We start from the raw sequence: 16,619 nt of genomic DNA on the forward strand, positions 1-16,619 counted from the left end.
CAGTTATGGTTTCTGAAAGTGTTTGTATCATTCATAAACTCGTAGTTGTTGCATAGCATCGTCACTAAAAGTCTTCTGTAGTGTTTGAATTGTGGCACTAAATTTCACACAAACTCTCCGATCCGAAATAAAATTAAAAAGTCAAACAAATTTATTTAATAGGACCTTTTTGTACCAGTCTGCTATTTTAACCTTACCTAACTATTCCTCAATAAGTTTTTAGTATGATTAATGAAATAAACACTTTCAGGCAATTTTATTATTATTATTTTATCATGGCAGTTCCACTCAAAACATACTGAAACTCACATAGAACGAGGGTTCTAGTATCAGTACTTTGTGATATCATTCGGGATTTTATTTCATACTTTTGGTAGAATTCGACATTATTTAACAATAAAAACTTTTTCAAGAGCGTATATATCCAACGCTTCTCGAATATTTTTCTATCTGCATTATAGAACGATTCATCTTTGGCTTGTAGAGGTGTGTTTATGTACAGGGAAGTTATATTGCCGCCACAAGCTTTATTTCTGATTCCGAGTTTCAGGAATAGAACCAAATGTCTTTCCATAAAGCTTTGTCTATAAGTTTATAACTAGGTTAGATTGTTGATAGTTGGAAGCTAGCTGTATACAGAAACTATTTTGGATGGTAGTCGTCGTGTGACATTGTCGTGGTAAAAGACAGTGTTAATTTTCTTTATTTTTTATTTTATTTTTTAATACAGTTTATTCCTATAATTTATTAAAACTGCACATTAATCAGTATGAGTCATATAATAATAAAAATTTTTTCTCATTTATTTGAGCATCTACTTAGTTAGTGTAAAACTGCTTAAGATATTTTTTGTTGCATTAAGGGATTTTCATGAGCCCGAGTAACGACCACAATAACTGGAAAAGGTGCGACGTTGCAACAAAGAAAATACAATTCTTATATACATATGTATTTTGTTGTCGCCGATAGAAATACCTAGGTGTGCCTCTTGGGTCGGGTCAAGATATAAAAGGGTAAACTAGGTTCAATACTACAATTTATGGAGGAAATACGCTGAATCTGTAAAAGAGGCACAAAACATCTTTATGCGGCTGTGCAAAGTACCCAAATTTAATAACAATAATATTAGATCAAAAATTTTAAGATTGTGACTTATATATCTTCTGCGAGGAAATAAAGCAATTACCATTATAATAATAATATGTAATAGCAGTACTATTATTACTATTCTATATATACTACTTTCTATTAACAGTAGCAGGATAGTAGAACCAAATTAATTTGGTTTTCATAAACGTTTTTTAATTTTAATTTTCAATTTTTAATAGTCCAAAAATTTTGTCCATTTTACCTACTGTACATTAATATGGTTTATATTTTCCAATCGATAAAAAATACGAAACTATTGGATCCAAGCGTTTCAAAGATAAACCTTTTAATCTCTTCAGAAAGCAGCTGTTTTCTAGATAAATGCTTTTGTTGTTAATTAGTTTAATTTCCTTATTTTTAGAAACATACGCGAGCTATTCTAGTTTTAACTAGAAATTCCAATGTTTACTAACTTATATTAATGACAAATGTTAATGTCATGTCAAAGATATCCGAAAGAGTCAAAAATTGTATCAAAACAATCATACGTCACTCTTTTCTATCAACACTACAGATAACAGCCCAATCATTTAATACTCGTACTTCAGAGTTTTTGCATAGGAAATAAAACCATGCAAACTGAAATGAACTACTACGATTTTATAACACCTCATGTTTTATTTTATTACATATCATGCACATTGCTTTATATATAATTTCTTTTTGTAATTGTAAATAAATGCAATGATACGCGTTTGTTAGAAATTAAATGTCTACAGAGTCAGATTAATATGATTAGGGAATCTTATCAATTTCAACTGCTGTGAAATAGCATGAAATTTACAAGGAGAAATGCAATTAAAAAAATTTTAATAAGACAAATTCTGTTTTGATAACGTCAAACTGCAATAAAAAAAGTAATTAACATATATGAATCTATAAAAAAAAATTAATTTAAATAAAATATTAAATGTTACGTTTTTCCTTATTTTGTTTTGCTTCACAAATCATTTGAGTTAATTGAACTCTTGAAATCGTCAAGCTATATCCAAAAACTAAATATAATATTAACACAAAACTTATATTTTAAAAACTATAGTAAAATCTTGTCAAAATCTTACTCGAAGGCCTTGCTACCTTCGGCGCCCCTTTACCTACTGCTGTCTTATTCTTAAGTAAAATAACACTAACCTTTAAACCCACGACTTGAATGTTGTAAGAGTCAGTGACCCCAATACTGATATATGTGAACATCTTTTTCTTAACGTACAATTCCCGTCCCTCTTAAATCTCGTAATAGAGGGATGAAATACGGTCGCTCTTAGGGCATATAAAAACGACCCTCAAATTGTTTGGCTATAATCATCAGAGGTTGTAAGCAATCTTCCGATAACGAAGTTATGTTAGTCGCTGATCCAACTAACTTCAAAGACGGAAAGAGCGAATCAGCACCTTTTCCTCTGAAGACGGCAGTTGTATTTCGTCTTCTGAATTGATGAACAAATTTTTTAATTAAATGGTGCTATATCGTCATTAGATATGCTGAGAATGTTAAGGGTTATGAAAAAAATTTATAATAGTCTAGAACTGTATCGGCAACTATTATTCGTCCCTTGACTGAGGGGTGGAGATCCTGGTCCTAGAACTTTGGGTTGGTAATAACCGAGTTTGTGGACTAAATATTAAATGGTTGAAGGTCAAGTTAAATTCTGAACCTACATTCTAGTGAAAAATAACATTAATGCTTATTTACTACCTAGGTTCAGTGACAACGACAGTGTAGCCATAGTTGGAGTAGGGTACGACTCCAACGCTCTCTCTATTGTCACGACATATATGGTGTAAATCATAAAACCTGGGGCAGCACCGACACCAATAAGCGAGATTAGTGATGATGGCTTGGTAATTGGTAATATAGATAATGAACCAATCTTCATAGCCGCAAACAGAATAGAAATTCTTGACATCTCCATTATCAGCGAGTACTCTTCATATATGTTGACTAACTGGTTCGTATCAAAGGACTGTTCCTTTTCGGAAAGCACTATATACTACATTTAACATTCAATCTTGTTATTGTGGTGACTGGTAAATTTTTCAGTCACTCTTGAGTTCAGCTTGTAGTTGTGGCTCCTCTTGTGATGCTTAACTGTTCGGATATTTATCTAGCGGTCGACATTCTAATCTAATCTAATCTAATCTAATCTAATCTAATCTAATCTAATCTAATCTAATCTAATCTAATCTAATCTAATCTAATCTAATCTAATCTAATCTAATCTAATCTAATCTAATCTAATCTAATCTAATCTAATCTAATCTAATCTAATCTAATCTAATCTAATCTAATCTAATCTAATCTAATCTAATCTAATCTAATCTAATCTAATCTAATCTAATCTAATCTAATCTAATCTAATCTAATCTAATCTAATCTAATCTAATCTAATCTAATCTAATCTAATCTAATCTAATCTAATCTAATCTAATCTAATTCTAATCTAGCAGTCTTCTGAATTTTGGAGTACGTCCAAACTTTTACGCAGGAACTCCACAGTTACAGACCTATGTAAAACTTGTAGAAAGCTCTTTATTGGATCTAACTTCAGGGTATATGTATATAGCGTTAAATAAAAGTTGAAACGCTAAATATTAATACAACTTATCAAAGTAACTCAGAGCGGCTATAAAAGCAGTCACTATCTTTAAAGATATAGAAAATAGTTTGTTTTGCGATATTAGCAATAAACAAAAGCCTTTTGAGTATGTAGAGAATGAAAATATAATTGAAGATATCAATTTGCCGGCACAATATTTTAATCTCTGGTAATAGATTTTGTCATATATTACCCACTTAACAATGTTATATTGTCTGTTACCATGTTTTGAGTTTATTGCTTGCAATAATATCTATCAGGTAAAATACTTTTTCCATTACGTGGTGTTGTAGTCCTGCTGGTCATTAATAAATTGAATAATTTGAAGTGGCCCAATAAAATAATTCATACAAAATTAATCAATGTTTATCATATGTTAGGCTATCATATGTTATAGATTCGTTGTTATCTGTGCTAATGCTTTTATTTATTTGTTATTTACAATTCAAACTTAGTGTATTAATAAATGCAAATTAAATGTACCTTATTAGAGAATAATTAATATATTTTATTTATTTTATTAGCTTCCCCAAATACAACCTTAGATTTTGTGGCTGAAATACGAAAGGCAGCTGATGAAGCTCAACACCTGAATGGATTTGTTTATGAGCCTACATCGGGTTTATATTATGATCACAAGACTGGCTATTATTATAATGCGGTAAATTTTAAAAATTCTCTATTATGAAATATTTTAATTTATTTTAAATATTTTAAATAGGAATATGGTCTTTATTATGATGGAAATACTGGCTGCTATTACAATTATAACCAAGAAAAAAATTCTTTTGAATTTCATTCTCAGGTGCCAGTACAACCTAATAACACAAGTTCAAAGGTATGAGTTATATTTGAAAGATATTTAATAAAAAAAAAGTTGAAAGTTAAGATGTCCATACAGACTTTGTAGAATAGTTTTGAATAGAATTTAAGACATTATTAAATGTCGTCCTGTTTTTTTCTCAGAATACGTGAAAATTTTAACTTAAATTAGGAAAAAGAATTTTAGTTCAGTTTTGGAATGCCAAAGATAATACCACTTCAATTTAAAAAATTTGTATTATGTTTTATGAACTGTGAATTGATTTTAAAACTCTATATATTAGATTAGACAGGAAAATAAGAAAATACTTACATTTTGGTGCTTACTAAAGTATTTAAGTGGTATCCTGATGGCGTAATCCGATAATCGGTCTATGTGATAATTAATAGAAAATAGAAAAATAGAGATACAGACAAAGCGATTTTGATATATGGGATATCGTTTATTTTCTTATCTGATAGAGAAAGGTACACTTAACAGATCTCTTTAACTTCATATGAATCACTAAATAGATTAATAATGATAGCACACAGATTCATAATGGTGACGACGGTGTGTTTAGTTTCCTCTTTTGATATCGCAATTGGCAGAAAATGTCTCTGAAATAAAGTGGTGATGTTTGTATTAATATGCCTGCCCTCAACCTAACCTTATCTTATTATCATAACTTTTTTTTATAATGTTAAATCGAATTCAATAATAATAGACATTTATTATTGTGATTATAACTATATTCAAACACTTAACCCTACTCAAGTGATCATCGTGAGGATTTCCAAAAATGACTATACACTAAAACAGTAGTGACCTTTAATTTTTAATGACTACAATTTAAATATAAATAAATTATAAATTTCCTATATAGATGTTGCTGCATTGATAACATAGTGACATAGCTCTTATCTTAAAATTACGATTCTTATCATTATTGTCTTATATATGATCAAACATTTGAAGATTAAAAAGCAACGAAAAATAGACATTTTATTATACTATGTAATATATGTATCTCTACACAGACAAAAAAGCGTTTTGGTCTTAAAGCAGTTGGGGTATATGTGACAGATAGGTTTTGGTTTCAATCCGAAATCTTCACACATGACCTTTGCAAACATGAGTAAACCAAATATTTCTATTAGAAATGAAAAGCTTATTTCAAAAATAGTAGTACTGCTATCTTATTCTGAGATATGTTAGTTAGGATAATTTTTAAATTTTCCTTAACATTTTGAATATTAGTGACACTATTTGTTTATAAGAAACCTTTTATTTTTCTTTATACTCGGTTACATTATATTGTTAAATAGTCTATTTAAATAAAAAGCTGATTACTTTTTTTGATCGTCAAATTGCTGCTTTAAAGCAACTATTAATTATTTTTCAACTTTTATTCCTACGCTTTCAATTAGTTGTTATATATAATTTCTCTGTAAAAAATCTTTTTATTTTTAAATATACTTTATTTTATTATTAATTTCTTCTCGTCAGTTTATACATCATTGCCTTCTTCTTTCTCCTTCCCCTGTTTATAGTTAATTTTTGTTGTACTAGGTGGATTGATAATTACCTGATTTCACAACAGATCATAACGCCAGAACAAAATCAATTATATTTCGTATATCTGACAAGTTTTAAACGACAGCTGTAAAGGTTTTAACTTTATCAGTAGTTTGGGCAGCTTTTTGCAAATAATTGAAATAATGCACTTTGGTGATTATTTATACCTAAAATGGAAAAAATTAAATATCGTTCAGTAATAAAATTCCTCCATTTAAAATTGGAAATGGGTTCTGTTTACTGCAAGCTTGTACCATCGTTAACAACAATAAAATATTGGAAAGCTGAATTTAAATGTGGTCGTATGAGTGTTTTTGATAAAGAGCTTCTGGGTCGTACAAAAGAGATCACATCTGAAAAAAACATTGAAAATATCCACGATATTGTGTTGGTTAATCCAAAAATTTAATTGCACGAGATAGCAGAGATGACAAACATAGGTATCATATGAACGTGTATCGAATATTTTACATGAATAGTTGGGTATGAAAACGCTTTCGGCAAGATGGGTATGAGTGTCGTGTTTGTTCACAATTCACCAAAACCGACGACTTCTTCATTCAAAACATTTTTTTGAAATGTTTATGCACAATCTAGCTGACTGTGAGGGTTGAGTAGTGACAATTGATGAAACTTGGATCCATTACGTCACACCTGAGGAAAAGCAACAAGCCAGAGAATGGGTAGAGTCCCGGTGTAGTACTTTCAAAAGACCACTAACTCAAAAATCGGTTGGAAAAGTTCTGGCTTCCGTATTTTGGTATTCAAGTTTAATAATTTTCATAGAGTATTTGGAAAAAAGAAAAATTATAACATTAGACTATAATTGCTTATATTGGATCGATTGATTTAGGAAATCAAGAAAAAGGACCACTTTTGTCGAGGAAAAAAATGTTGTTTTTACAGGATGCGTTACCTCGCTTACATGTCAATAAAAACCATGGCAATATTAAGTAAATTACGGTACGAATTGCTTCCTTACCCACCGTAATCTCCAGATTTGAGTTCCAGTGACTATTATCTGTTTACAAACTTGAAAAGACGGCTCCAGAGAAAGAGATTTGCATCAAATGATGAAGTGAAATGAAAAACTGAGGTATATTTTGGAGGACTTGATAAATCGTATTATTTAAAAGGTATTGAAATGTTGAAAAATCCTTGGACTTGGTGTGTCGAGGTGGAAGGGGACTATATTGAAGCATAAAATATAATTTTCAAAAAAAAATGGGTTTTTATTACTTTACCGTTTATTTATCAATCCACCAAGTATACCTGACCTACTTTTTTTTTTTTTTGTGGTGAGGAGGTGGAATGCTTTATGCACCGTCAAACCGACCGTCGTCGGAATGATGTGCCCGACTCCCTAACATTAATATGTAGTATACGGACTAAAACACCCCCTCTTCAGCGAGGCTTATTCCCCCTCGGAACCGCTTTCGCATTACTTCGAGGAGGGTCTCTTTTATGTTGACATTTCAAGCCATGCTCTCTTGATTTTTGATCTGCGTCCAGACCACCACTTTTCACCGCATTTTCTTGGTGTCCATTCTATTTATTATATTTCTAGATCTAATTTCTTCGTTTTGAGAACTTGAATCACATATGACTCTATCGTTCGCCAACTCTCTGAGTTCGCTTTCATCTTCTCCACTATACCTGACCTACTTTGTTAGTTTAATTTACATATAGTTAATTATAATTTTAATTAGTATTGTCCCTATTATAATACAAAGTCGTGTTATCCTTTTTTTATTTTCTGTTCCTCTTTTCTTCTTATCATTTATCTTCCCGTCATTGCTCACTTACAAAGTTGATGGTATTTTATTTTTAAATATACAGGTAAAGAAGTAGAGGCTTACAGAGTTCACGTTCAAAAAGAGTAGAGTTGTTAGTGATCTTATATATAATTACTTACTTCTTTGTGTTACTACATTCATAATTCTAATTTGTTTTGTTTGATGATTTTGTGATTATTAAAACTTCCAGATTTAAAAATGGTTATTATACTCATTTTTACTTTCAGAACTCCCACACTAATAATGATGATGACATATTTGATAATTACGTAAATAATGACATTTTAAAACGTTTTTCAAGTCTAAGTATAAGCCGAATGCGTAGCAATGCATTAGGTGAGATTTTTAAAGAGAACTTTAGATGAAAACCCGGATTTCTTTTCTAATGTTACAGGATACGGATGTTGAATTTGATGAGTTTGGAGTGATAACGGACGCAACAAAATTTCGACAGATCAAAAAAGAAAAGAAAAATCTTAAAAGAGCGGAGGAAAAACGTAGACGTAAACTTAAAAAGAAAAAGAAGAAAAGTAAGAAGGAGAAAAGGAAACGTAAAAGACACAATGAAGATAAAAATGATAGCAATACCGACAGTGACAATGAGCGAAAAATTAAAAATAGTAAAAAAAGTGATTGCGAAGAGGGAGAATTATCTTCATCAACCACTAGTAGTAGCAGCAGTAGCAAAACGACTAATAGTAATGACTCCACTCCACAGCGACAGGATAAGTTCGAATCAAATCAACTAGAGAAGGATGAGGTACAACAGTTTAAAAGAGGAAGTCATTTTCAAGGTGCGTCTGTAACATTAGTAAAAGAAATTCGAATTTTTATGAATTATTTTATAATTATTGGTTAATATTAATTTTTTGTAATTTATTTCAGATATTGCAAAAAAATATCCACCATCATTACGTTTAATTGTAAAGGAAACTAATGTGAAGGATTTAAAAATTGGCAGTTTGTATGTGGTAACGTATAAAGGTGGTGGTCTAGGACGCGAGGGCAATCATGATATTATTATACCAGATGTTAATGTCTCAAAAGTAAGTCATGTTTTCAATGTGTATTATACTCTTGTTGAAGTTGTTTTTTTTTGTTTCGCAAACAGTGCCATTTAAAGTTTAGCTATGATACTAAGCAACAACTGTATTATTGTATTGATCTCGGATCGCAGAATGGTACATTACTTAATGGTGTACGTATGTCTAGCTCAAAATCGGAGAGTGATCCTCAAATTGTGAAACATGGAAGTATTATACAAATTGGGTTAACTAAATTATTGTGTCATGTGCATGAAGGAAACACAACTTGCGGCTTGTGTGAACCCGGTCTACTAATGGAAACAGCACAAGAAGCAAGTACAGAAGCAGTAGTTATGCTTACGCATAAAGAACAACTCAGAAAATTGCAGAGAAAATATGGTCTGGAAAATGAAAGTAAGTGTTACGACATTAAATATTAGTATTTAAAGGTAATTATTAACTATTTATTTACTTAATAAATACTTAAGAATTTGTGGATGTGCAAAAAAATGATAGTAGTTATAACGATCGTGCAGCTACACGTCGGACACAAGTTGGTAGTTCTACAGATAATGAAAAGACACAAACTGCATGTGTTAATACGTAAGAAAAATATTCATATTAATTAATGAATTACTCATCACAGTGTCTTATTTACATAGTGAAATATCTAGTGAGAATAAAGGTTTCAAAATGTTAGCAAATATGGGCTGGAATAAAGGCGAAGCGCTAGGTAAAACAAATGCTAGTACTGGACTATTAGAACCGGTAAGAAAGCTTATACCAGGTGTACCGGTATAAAGTGAGCGTAAAGATACAAATGTTCCGACAGGGAACATTTGTTGTAAACGAACCATTTTTTTTTGTTTGTTTACTATGACATGTTGAAATATATTTAGTATACATCAAATCATTGAACAGACAACATCATATTTTTTCATCGTGTTAAAAATGTTGAATTTTGTACCAGAAAGTGATGATTTGCGGAAAGCATTAATTTTTTGTTTTCATTTGAAGAAAAGTGGTGCAGAGTCGCATCGAATGCTTGTCGAGGCATATGGTGATTATGCTCTATCAGAAGCAACATGCAAAAGATGGTTTCAACGGTTCAGAAATAATGATTTTGATGTGAGAAATGAAGAACGTGGAAGACCGCCAAAAAAGTTTGAAGACGCCGAATTGTAAACGATATTGGATGGAGATGACACTTTGGGTCAAAAGCAAATGGCAGAAATGTTAAATGTTGCACAACAAACAATTTCTGACCGTTTAAAAGCTATGGGAAAGATCTAAAAGTGTGGAAAATAAGTGCCACATGAATTGAATGAAAGACAGATGGAAAACCGAAAAAACACTTGTGAAATTTTGCTTCAAAGACACGAAAGAAAATCGGTTTTGCATCGTATTGTTACTGGCGATGAAAAATGGATTTATTTTAAGAATCCTAAACGGAAAAAATCATGGGTTAATCCGGGACAACCATTAACATCGACTGCAAAACCAGATCGATTCGGCAAGAAGACAATGCTGTGTGTTTGGTGGGACCAGAAAGGTGTGGTGTACCACGAGCTCCTAAAACCTGGTAAAACCGTCAATGCTGGTCGCTATGAACAACAAATGATAAATTTGAACTATGCATTGATCGAAAAACGACCAGAATGGGCCAGAAGACACGGCAAGGTAATTCTGCTCCATGACAATGCACCTGCACACAAAGAAAAACGGGTTCAGGATGCAATTAAAACACTTGGCTGGGAGCTGCTACCCCACCCGCTGTATTCACCAGACTTGGCTCCTTCCGATTACCATTTGTTTTCATCGATGGGACACGCATTGGCTGAACAGCACTTTGATTCCTAAGAGGAGGTCGAAAATTGGGTGTCTGGTTGGTTTGCTTTAAAAGACGAACAATTTTTTTTGGTGTGGTATCCACAAATTGCCAGAAAGGTGGTCAAAATGTGTAGAAAGCAATGGCCAATACTTTGAATAAAATGTTTTTTACTTTCCTATTAATTAGTGTTTTATTTTCACCAAAAAACGCTCATTTCATACCGGTACACCTAATATGTGTGATAAGAGAAATATATATTATTAATTCCTTAACAGATAAACGTTGCTTCAAATGAAGGCACAAAGGGATTAGGTTGCAATACAACTATTACAAAGCAACCGACATTCAACATAAAAAAGCTGAGTGCTTTAAAGAAAACTCAAGAACGCTACCAAAAAGCCGATATATTTTATGACAATGAGGATAGTGATTAAAACAAGATAAATTTAGATTTTAACATATTATTATGCATGCAATTATTTATGTTTTTTATGTATAGATAAAAAATTAAACAACAAATTGATACACACATCTATTAGAAATAAATATATTTGTTTTATTGTTCTTAAGTAAAATGTTAATGTTAGTTAATTTTCACATAGAATTTAAATAATCTTTCGAATTTTTGGAGATTTCTTTTTTGTCATTATAATTTAGACTATTTGTTTACATTTAGATTTTCTTTACTAGGTTCTTTACTAGTTGCCTTACTACTTGCTTTACTACCTGCTTTACTACCTGATTTACTACCTGCTTTACTACCTGATTTACTACCAGCTCTACTTGGTGATTTGCTAGACACGTTGACTTCTTCTGCATTGGCTTCGTCAATTGGAAGAAGCAAAGCTTCATCTTCTGGTACTTCTGGAACTTCCTCTTCTCTACCCATGGTTGCCACCGCAGCTATTAATGCTGCACCACGACCAGAACCATCTTCGGATAATACTAAATCGTAAACAATTTTCGGATTTACAAATTTTCTTAATGTCTCACGCATATAACTATCATATCTAGGATGCAATCTGAACAGTGAACCATCAACAGCTACAACAACTCTAGGTTCGTTTATTTTGTTAATTAGTGCACTTATATTAACGGCAACTAATGTAGCTGAACGTCTTGTAACGGATTCACATATGTGCTTAAAATTTAAGCAGTCATCATGTGAAATAAATGTCACTTCAAACAATTCTCTCATTATGGTTTGTATGCTCTTTAATTCCGTTGACAGATCACATTCAATCTGAGATATTCTGTACGTTTCAAAAACATCAGGATCCTTTTCTAAAACATCAACAATTTTATGTTTTTCTTCATTCTCAACTAATATATACGATTCATTGATTGCCCTTACTGTCATATAACCAACGAGCTTGCCCAAATACATACCTTCAAAAACACAAATAAATTTAAATTATAAACATTAATATTATTTTTAAAACTAATACAAAACTTATAATTTATATCTAATAATTTAAAAATTAATATTTATTTATTATATTATTTTATTATATTATTTTATTTTATTTTATGTTGTACGTTATATGTGTTCTGTAATATTATATTGTTATAAGTTGCTATTAATTTTTTTCTTTGTAATTATAATATAATATTTAATACTATTAATAATTATTATGTGTTCTGTAATATTATATTGCTATAAGTTGCTATTAATTTTTTTCTTCGTAATTATAATATAATATTTAATACTATTAATAATTAATAATATGTGTTCTGTAATATTATATTGTTATAAGTTGTTATTAATTTTTTTCTTTCTAATTATAATATAATATTTAATACACATTGTATTGAAGTGCTTTAACTTGGAGAAGTAATTCCTTGCTTCAAGAACCAATATAAATTGTTGTATAGATGGTATGGGTATTAAGACAGAAGAGTAAAGAAAATGTTCACGTGATAGTGTTAATTAATTAAGCTTAACATTCTTGTTTATGTTTAAGAACTGTGTTTTGTGTTTAGAATAACAAATGAAACTTCATGTAATTCAATGTTGACGTTTGTGAGGTAGTCCTTTTTGTAAAGATTTGATTTTCAAAATACTAAAATGTGCTCTTTCATATATTTAAAGGTATTAAGTCAGAACTCCAGCTATTTAATTTGACTATACTGAAACGAGACATGGATTGGTATCCAGACATTTCATGCACTTTTTAATTTCATAATGTTTAAACCGAAGGGATAATGCTGGTATTATCTTTGGTACGAGTAGCGAACGTCACTTGGTCGTCTGTGTCGCTAATGAAACTATTAATTTCCTTATTTTTCTATGGAGTCTATTTTTCTATGAAGTGACAAAAACTGCTAACTGTACCGACAAATTCACTGGTAAGTACAACATTACTTGATATTGAGTTCTAATATGAATAATAGTTATTCACGTAATATTCATTATACAAAAAAAAAAGGATATACTTAGTTAATTAAATTCATTTTATACAGAAAATCATTCATTACATGCAGATATAAGTTAGTAGCTTATATGTAATAGGTCATAACATTTAACAGAGGTCAGTCTTCTTTTAATAATTTTAATACTAGTTAATCATAATTAATTAGACGCCCCAAAAATATATTAAAATTATTATTCTTAAACACAGATACATTTATATAAACATATATTTATATAAATATTACATGAGTTGTTGCATCATTTTTGTTAAGGTTATAAAATGACCAGTGACCAATATGACTCCATCAGAGATCAGGGAACTGCAATTTCAATTAAAAAATATATTTCATTTAAAATAATTAAAAAAAACAAAATAAATAACGATTTTTGTATATTTGTTTTTGTGAAATTACAACGTTAGCGACTTACGTTAATGAGTGCAGAGCTGATAATTTTTTTTAGAAATAATGCATTTTATTGCTTTGTTTAAGCACTTTTATATTTTTATAGAGAAACAATTTAGAGGTGCATTCGTTTATAATCTTATCACTTTACCGATTATTTAGACGTAGCGCAGTGTTAGAATACATTTAGAATATATCAATAATTGCGATTATATACGTAAAATTATATTTGGTAATGAAGGCTTAAGCGCTATTTGATTAGTATTAAAATACGTAATTATTATGCTTGTGTTTAGTTTTTGAAGTAGTTTGTGATAATATTATATATAATTTATATACATAAAAAAAGCTTAAATATGAGTATTCTTTATGAATAAAATTCTATTACATATTGTTGTGAGTGTATTTCTTATATAGTTTAGATATTAAACAATTATTTTTGAAAATAATTAGTAATTTTATAAATATAAATCAATTTAAAAACTCACCAGGTACCATTTACTCAATAAATATTAATTAATTGAACAACTTATCAGCTACCATTTTCTCTATAAATCTTAATTAATTGAAAAACTTACCAGCTACCATTTTCTCGAAGATTTGTTCTTTCGGATTAGGGCTTGTGTCGTCAACTTGTTTATCGTAATCTGTTCGTATAAATTCTAAATCACCACCTTCACCAAAAGCACCCCATTCAGTGTTTATGATCATGTTTTTCTTTTCTCTGTATTGAGCATCCATTCGTTCAATGCATTTAACATGCTCCAAATAGCAGGCATTGCAGCCAGTACCTACTATGAGCCCAATGCGGCATTGATTATTAAAGTAGGCACAGGATATCAATGTGCCAACCGTATCATTTACAATGGCTACTGGTTCAATATTTAGGGTACCACGTCTATCAATGGCATCTTTTAATAATACAGATATGTCTTCATCTACAACGCCGGCCACTTGAAAGCCTTTCGTCCATCGCCTCAATATTGCTTGAGTTAGGTTTATTTGGGTGCAAGGAAATGAGAAAGTAAAACCTAGGTATAATTTATCATCCTCTATATTATGTAACTTCACAAAATTTTCCAAACATGAAGCGATGTAATCAAATAGCTCTTCTGCCGTCCCAATCATAAGGTCACTATGTATTGGATATGTTACTGATACTTGCTCTGAATCGTAGTTGCCTTTTAATGTGACTAATAGTACTCTAAAATTTGAGCCTCCCAAATCTAATGCTAAATAATTACCGACTTCCTGACCCGTTGGCAAATCTTGTACAAAGGTTACGTAACATTTTGTATCCGCTGTTGCATGACTATGTTTCCCAAGACCACTTCGAATTTGATTGCAGAAACGTTTGTAAATTTCGTGTACTTGGGGAAAGGTTAAAGACATACTTGATGTGAATTCCCTTATCTTTAAGTCAGTCATAGCGAATTTGTTTTTTTTATTGCCCGGAGTAACACACTAAATTTTCATTGGGAGGTCTGACGTAAGGTGTTTTAAGATATACTGTAAAATTGCCAAAATCTACAACTTCATATTTAAAAAATATATAATTTCATTTGATTTTTTTATTCTGATTATTAGAATAACCGATTTTTATAAGGTTGCTTTGTGTTAAATAAAATATAATAAGTAGTTGTATGTAGAGAAAATCTTTAGTTCTTTTTCCTGAGCGGTATATGTAAAATTTATTCAACAAGTGGATATCCATTATTCAAATATATATTTAGAGATATATCTAGATATACTACTATAGATAATATATCTAGATTTCTACTTCTTATTATTAGGACACAGGACGTTTCTATATAGAATAAGTAGTATATGATAAAACTTATAGATTGAAACAATAATTAAATTTAATTTAACATCAGTTATAACAACAGCGACTTTTTTACTTAATAGAAACTATTGTATCTAATAAAGAGGTTTGGAACAGTAAAGAAGTCAATTTTGAAGCTCAGAGTCAGTGTTCATTAGTCAATTGACTCAAAACAGTACTTGACTTGTATGTTCGAACTTTGGAGTTTTGTTAATTTGCTGTGAAAGTTCATTAACAAATTCTCTTGCTGTGATATATAAAAACAAAATCATAAACCAGCTGTAGAATAATTGAATTAGTTAATTACAGATATTTTTATCTATAATTATATTTTTGTAAAATTTCAAAATAAATTAACAAGTAGCAGATTAACAAAACTCAAAGTTCAAACAGACAATTCAGTCACGGTTTTGGGTCAGTTCGTTAATTAATACCGATTATGAGTTTCAAATTTGGCGAAGTACGAGTTTAATTCTTGGTACTTGCATTATTTACAATTAATTAAATATTAGAAATAATTCGAAAAGACCACTGATGTAAAGTACTTGGCAATACTCAAAACAGCTGTATGGTCCGTCAAAAATTCAATTAATTAAAAATAATAAAATTATGTTGTTGCTATTTAATACTGTTGGAAACCTCTCTATAAAAAAGTAATGTTATTAAAAATCTCAAATATGGAACCCAAATTACCTTTTGCTCAAAAACTACTCAGATTTTGTAAATAAAACACAAATTTAAATTTTATTCCAAATTTATTTTAGCTCCTTCAAAATATGCTTCTTTTGAAGCGATACACATATGCCAACGCTTAACCCAATCTTCCATACACTTTTTTTAGGCCCGTGAAGGTTGGCTTTTAGTTCCTTCATCGAATTCTCTTTTACCGATTCAATTGACTCAAAACGCTTACCACGAATTGGCAATTTGAGTTTTGGGAACAGGAAAAAGTCGAACGGATTCAGATCTGGCGAATATGGTGTCTGAGCGATGACGGTGGTAGCGTGTTTGGTCAAAACATCGCGTACAATAAGAATTTTCCATAGTAAAAATCGCTAAATGCACTTGAGGTAGGCTCACATTAACAGCTGCTGTAAACAAACTAATTGACAGATGGTGTTCAAATTTGTACCATATGTCAAAAAAGGGTGTACCAACTAAACAAAAAAAAAAATCCGGATACTTTTTGAGCAGAAGGT

General features: G+C 30.4%; 2 protein-coding genes across 3 annotated transcripts in view; one reads left to right on the forward strand and one right to left on the reverse strand.

The window, feature by feature from the left end:
• Positions 1-11,294, forward strand: part of LOC119677818 (angiogenic factor with G patch and FHA domains 1-like) — a 163,557-nt gene extending 152,263 nt beyond the window's left edge. The window contains exons 3-11 of one of the 2 annotated variants that reach the window (XM_038089349.1): positions 4,271-4,407; positions 4,468-4,584; positions 8,150-8,191; positions 8,317-8,716; positions 8,808-8,968; positions 9,034-9,361; positions 9,436-9,550; positions 9,610-9,715; positions 11,054-11,294. In XM_038089349.1, the coding sequence (XP_037945277.1) occupies positions 4,271-4,407; positions 4,468-4,584; positions 8,150-8,191; positions 8,317-8,716; positions 8,808-8,968; positions 9,034-9,361; positions 9,436-9,550; positions 9,610-9,715; positions 11,054-11,212 (1,565 nt within the window). In that variant the 3' untranslated portion in view covers positions 11,213-11,294. Of the gene's footprint in view, positions 1-4,270; positions 4,408-4,467; positions 4,585-8,149; positions 8,259-8,316; positions 8,717-8,807; positions 8,969-9,033; positions 9,362-9,435; positions 9,551-9,609; positions 9,716-11,053 lie in introns of both variants that reach the window. The other variant, XM_038089351.1, reaches the window with a different exon arrangement.
• Positions 11,295-11,311: 17 nt separating this feature from the next.
• Positions 11,312-15,149, reverse strand: LOC119677827 (hexokinase type 2-like). Its single transcript, XM_038089360.1, has 2 exons — positions 14,174-15,149; positions 11,312-12,167 (listed from the first exon to the last, which is right to left on the reverse strand). The coding sequence occupies exons 1-2, from the start codon at positions 15,021-15,023 to the stop codon at positions 11,437-11,439; spliced, it is 1,581 nt and encodes a 526-aa protein (XP_037945288.1). The 5' UTR covers positions 15,024-15,149; the 3' UTR covers positions 11,312-11,436.
• Between the last annotated feature and the right edge of the window lie 1,470 nt (positions 15,150-16,619).

The sequence above is a fragment of the Teleopsis dalmanni genome, chromosome 2, assembly GCF_002237135.1.
Source record: "Teleopsis dalmanni isolate 2A chromosome 2, ASM223713v2, whole genome shotgun sequence".
Lineage (NCBI taxonomy): Eukaryota > Metazoa > Arthropoda > Insecta > Diptera > Diopsidae > Teleopsis > Teleopsis dalmanni.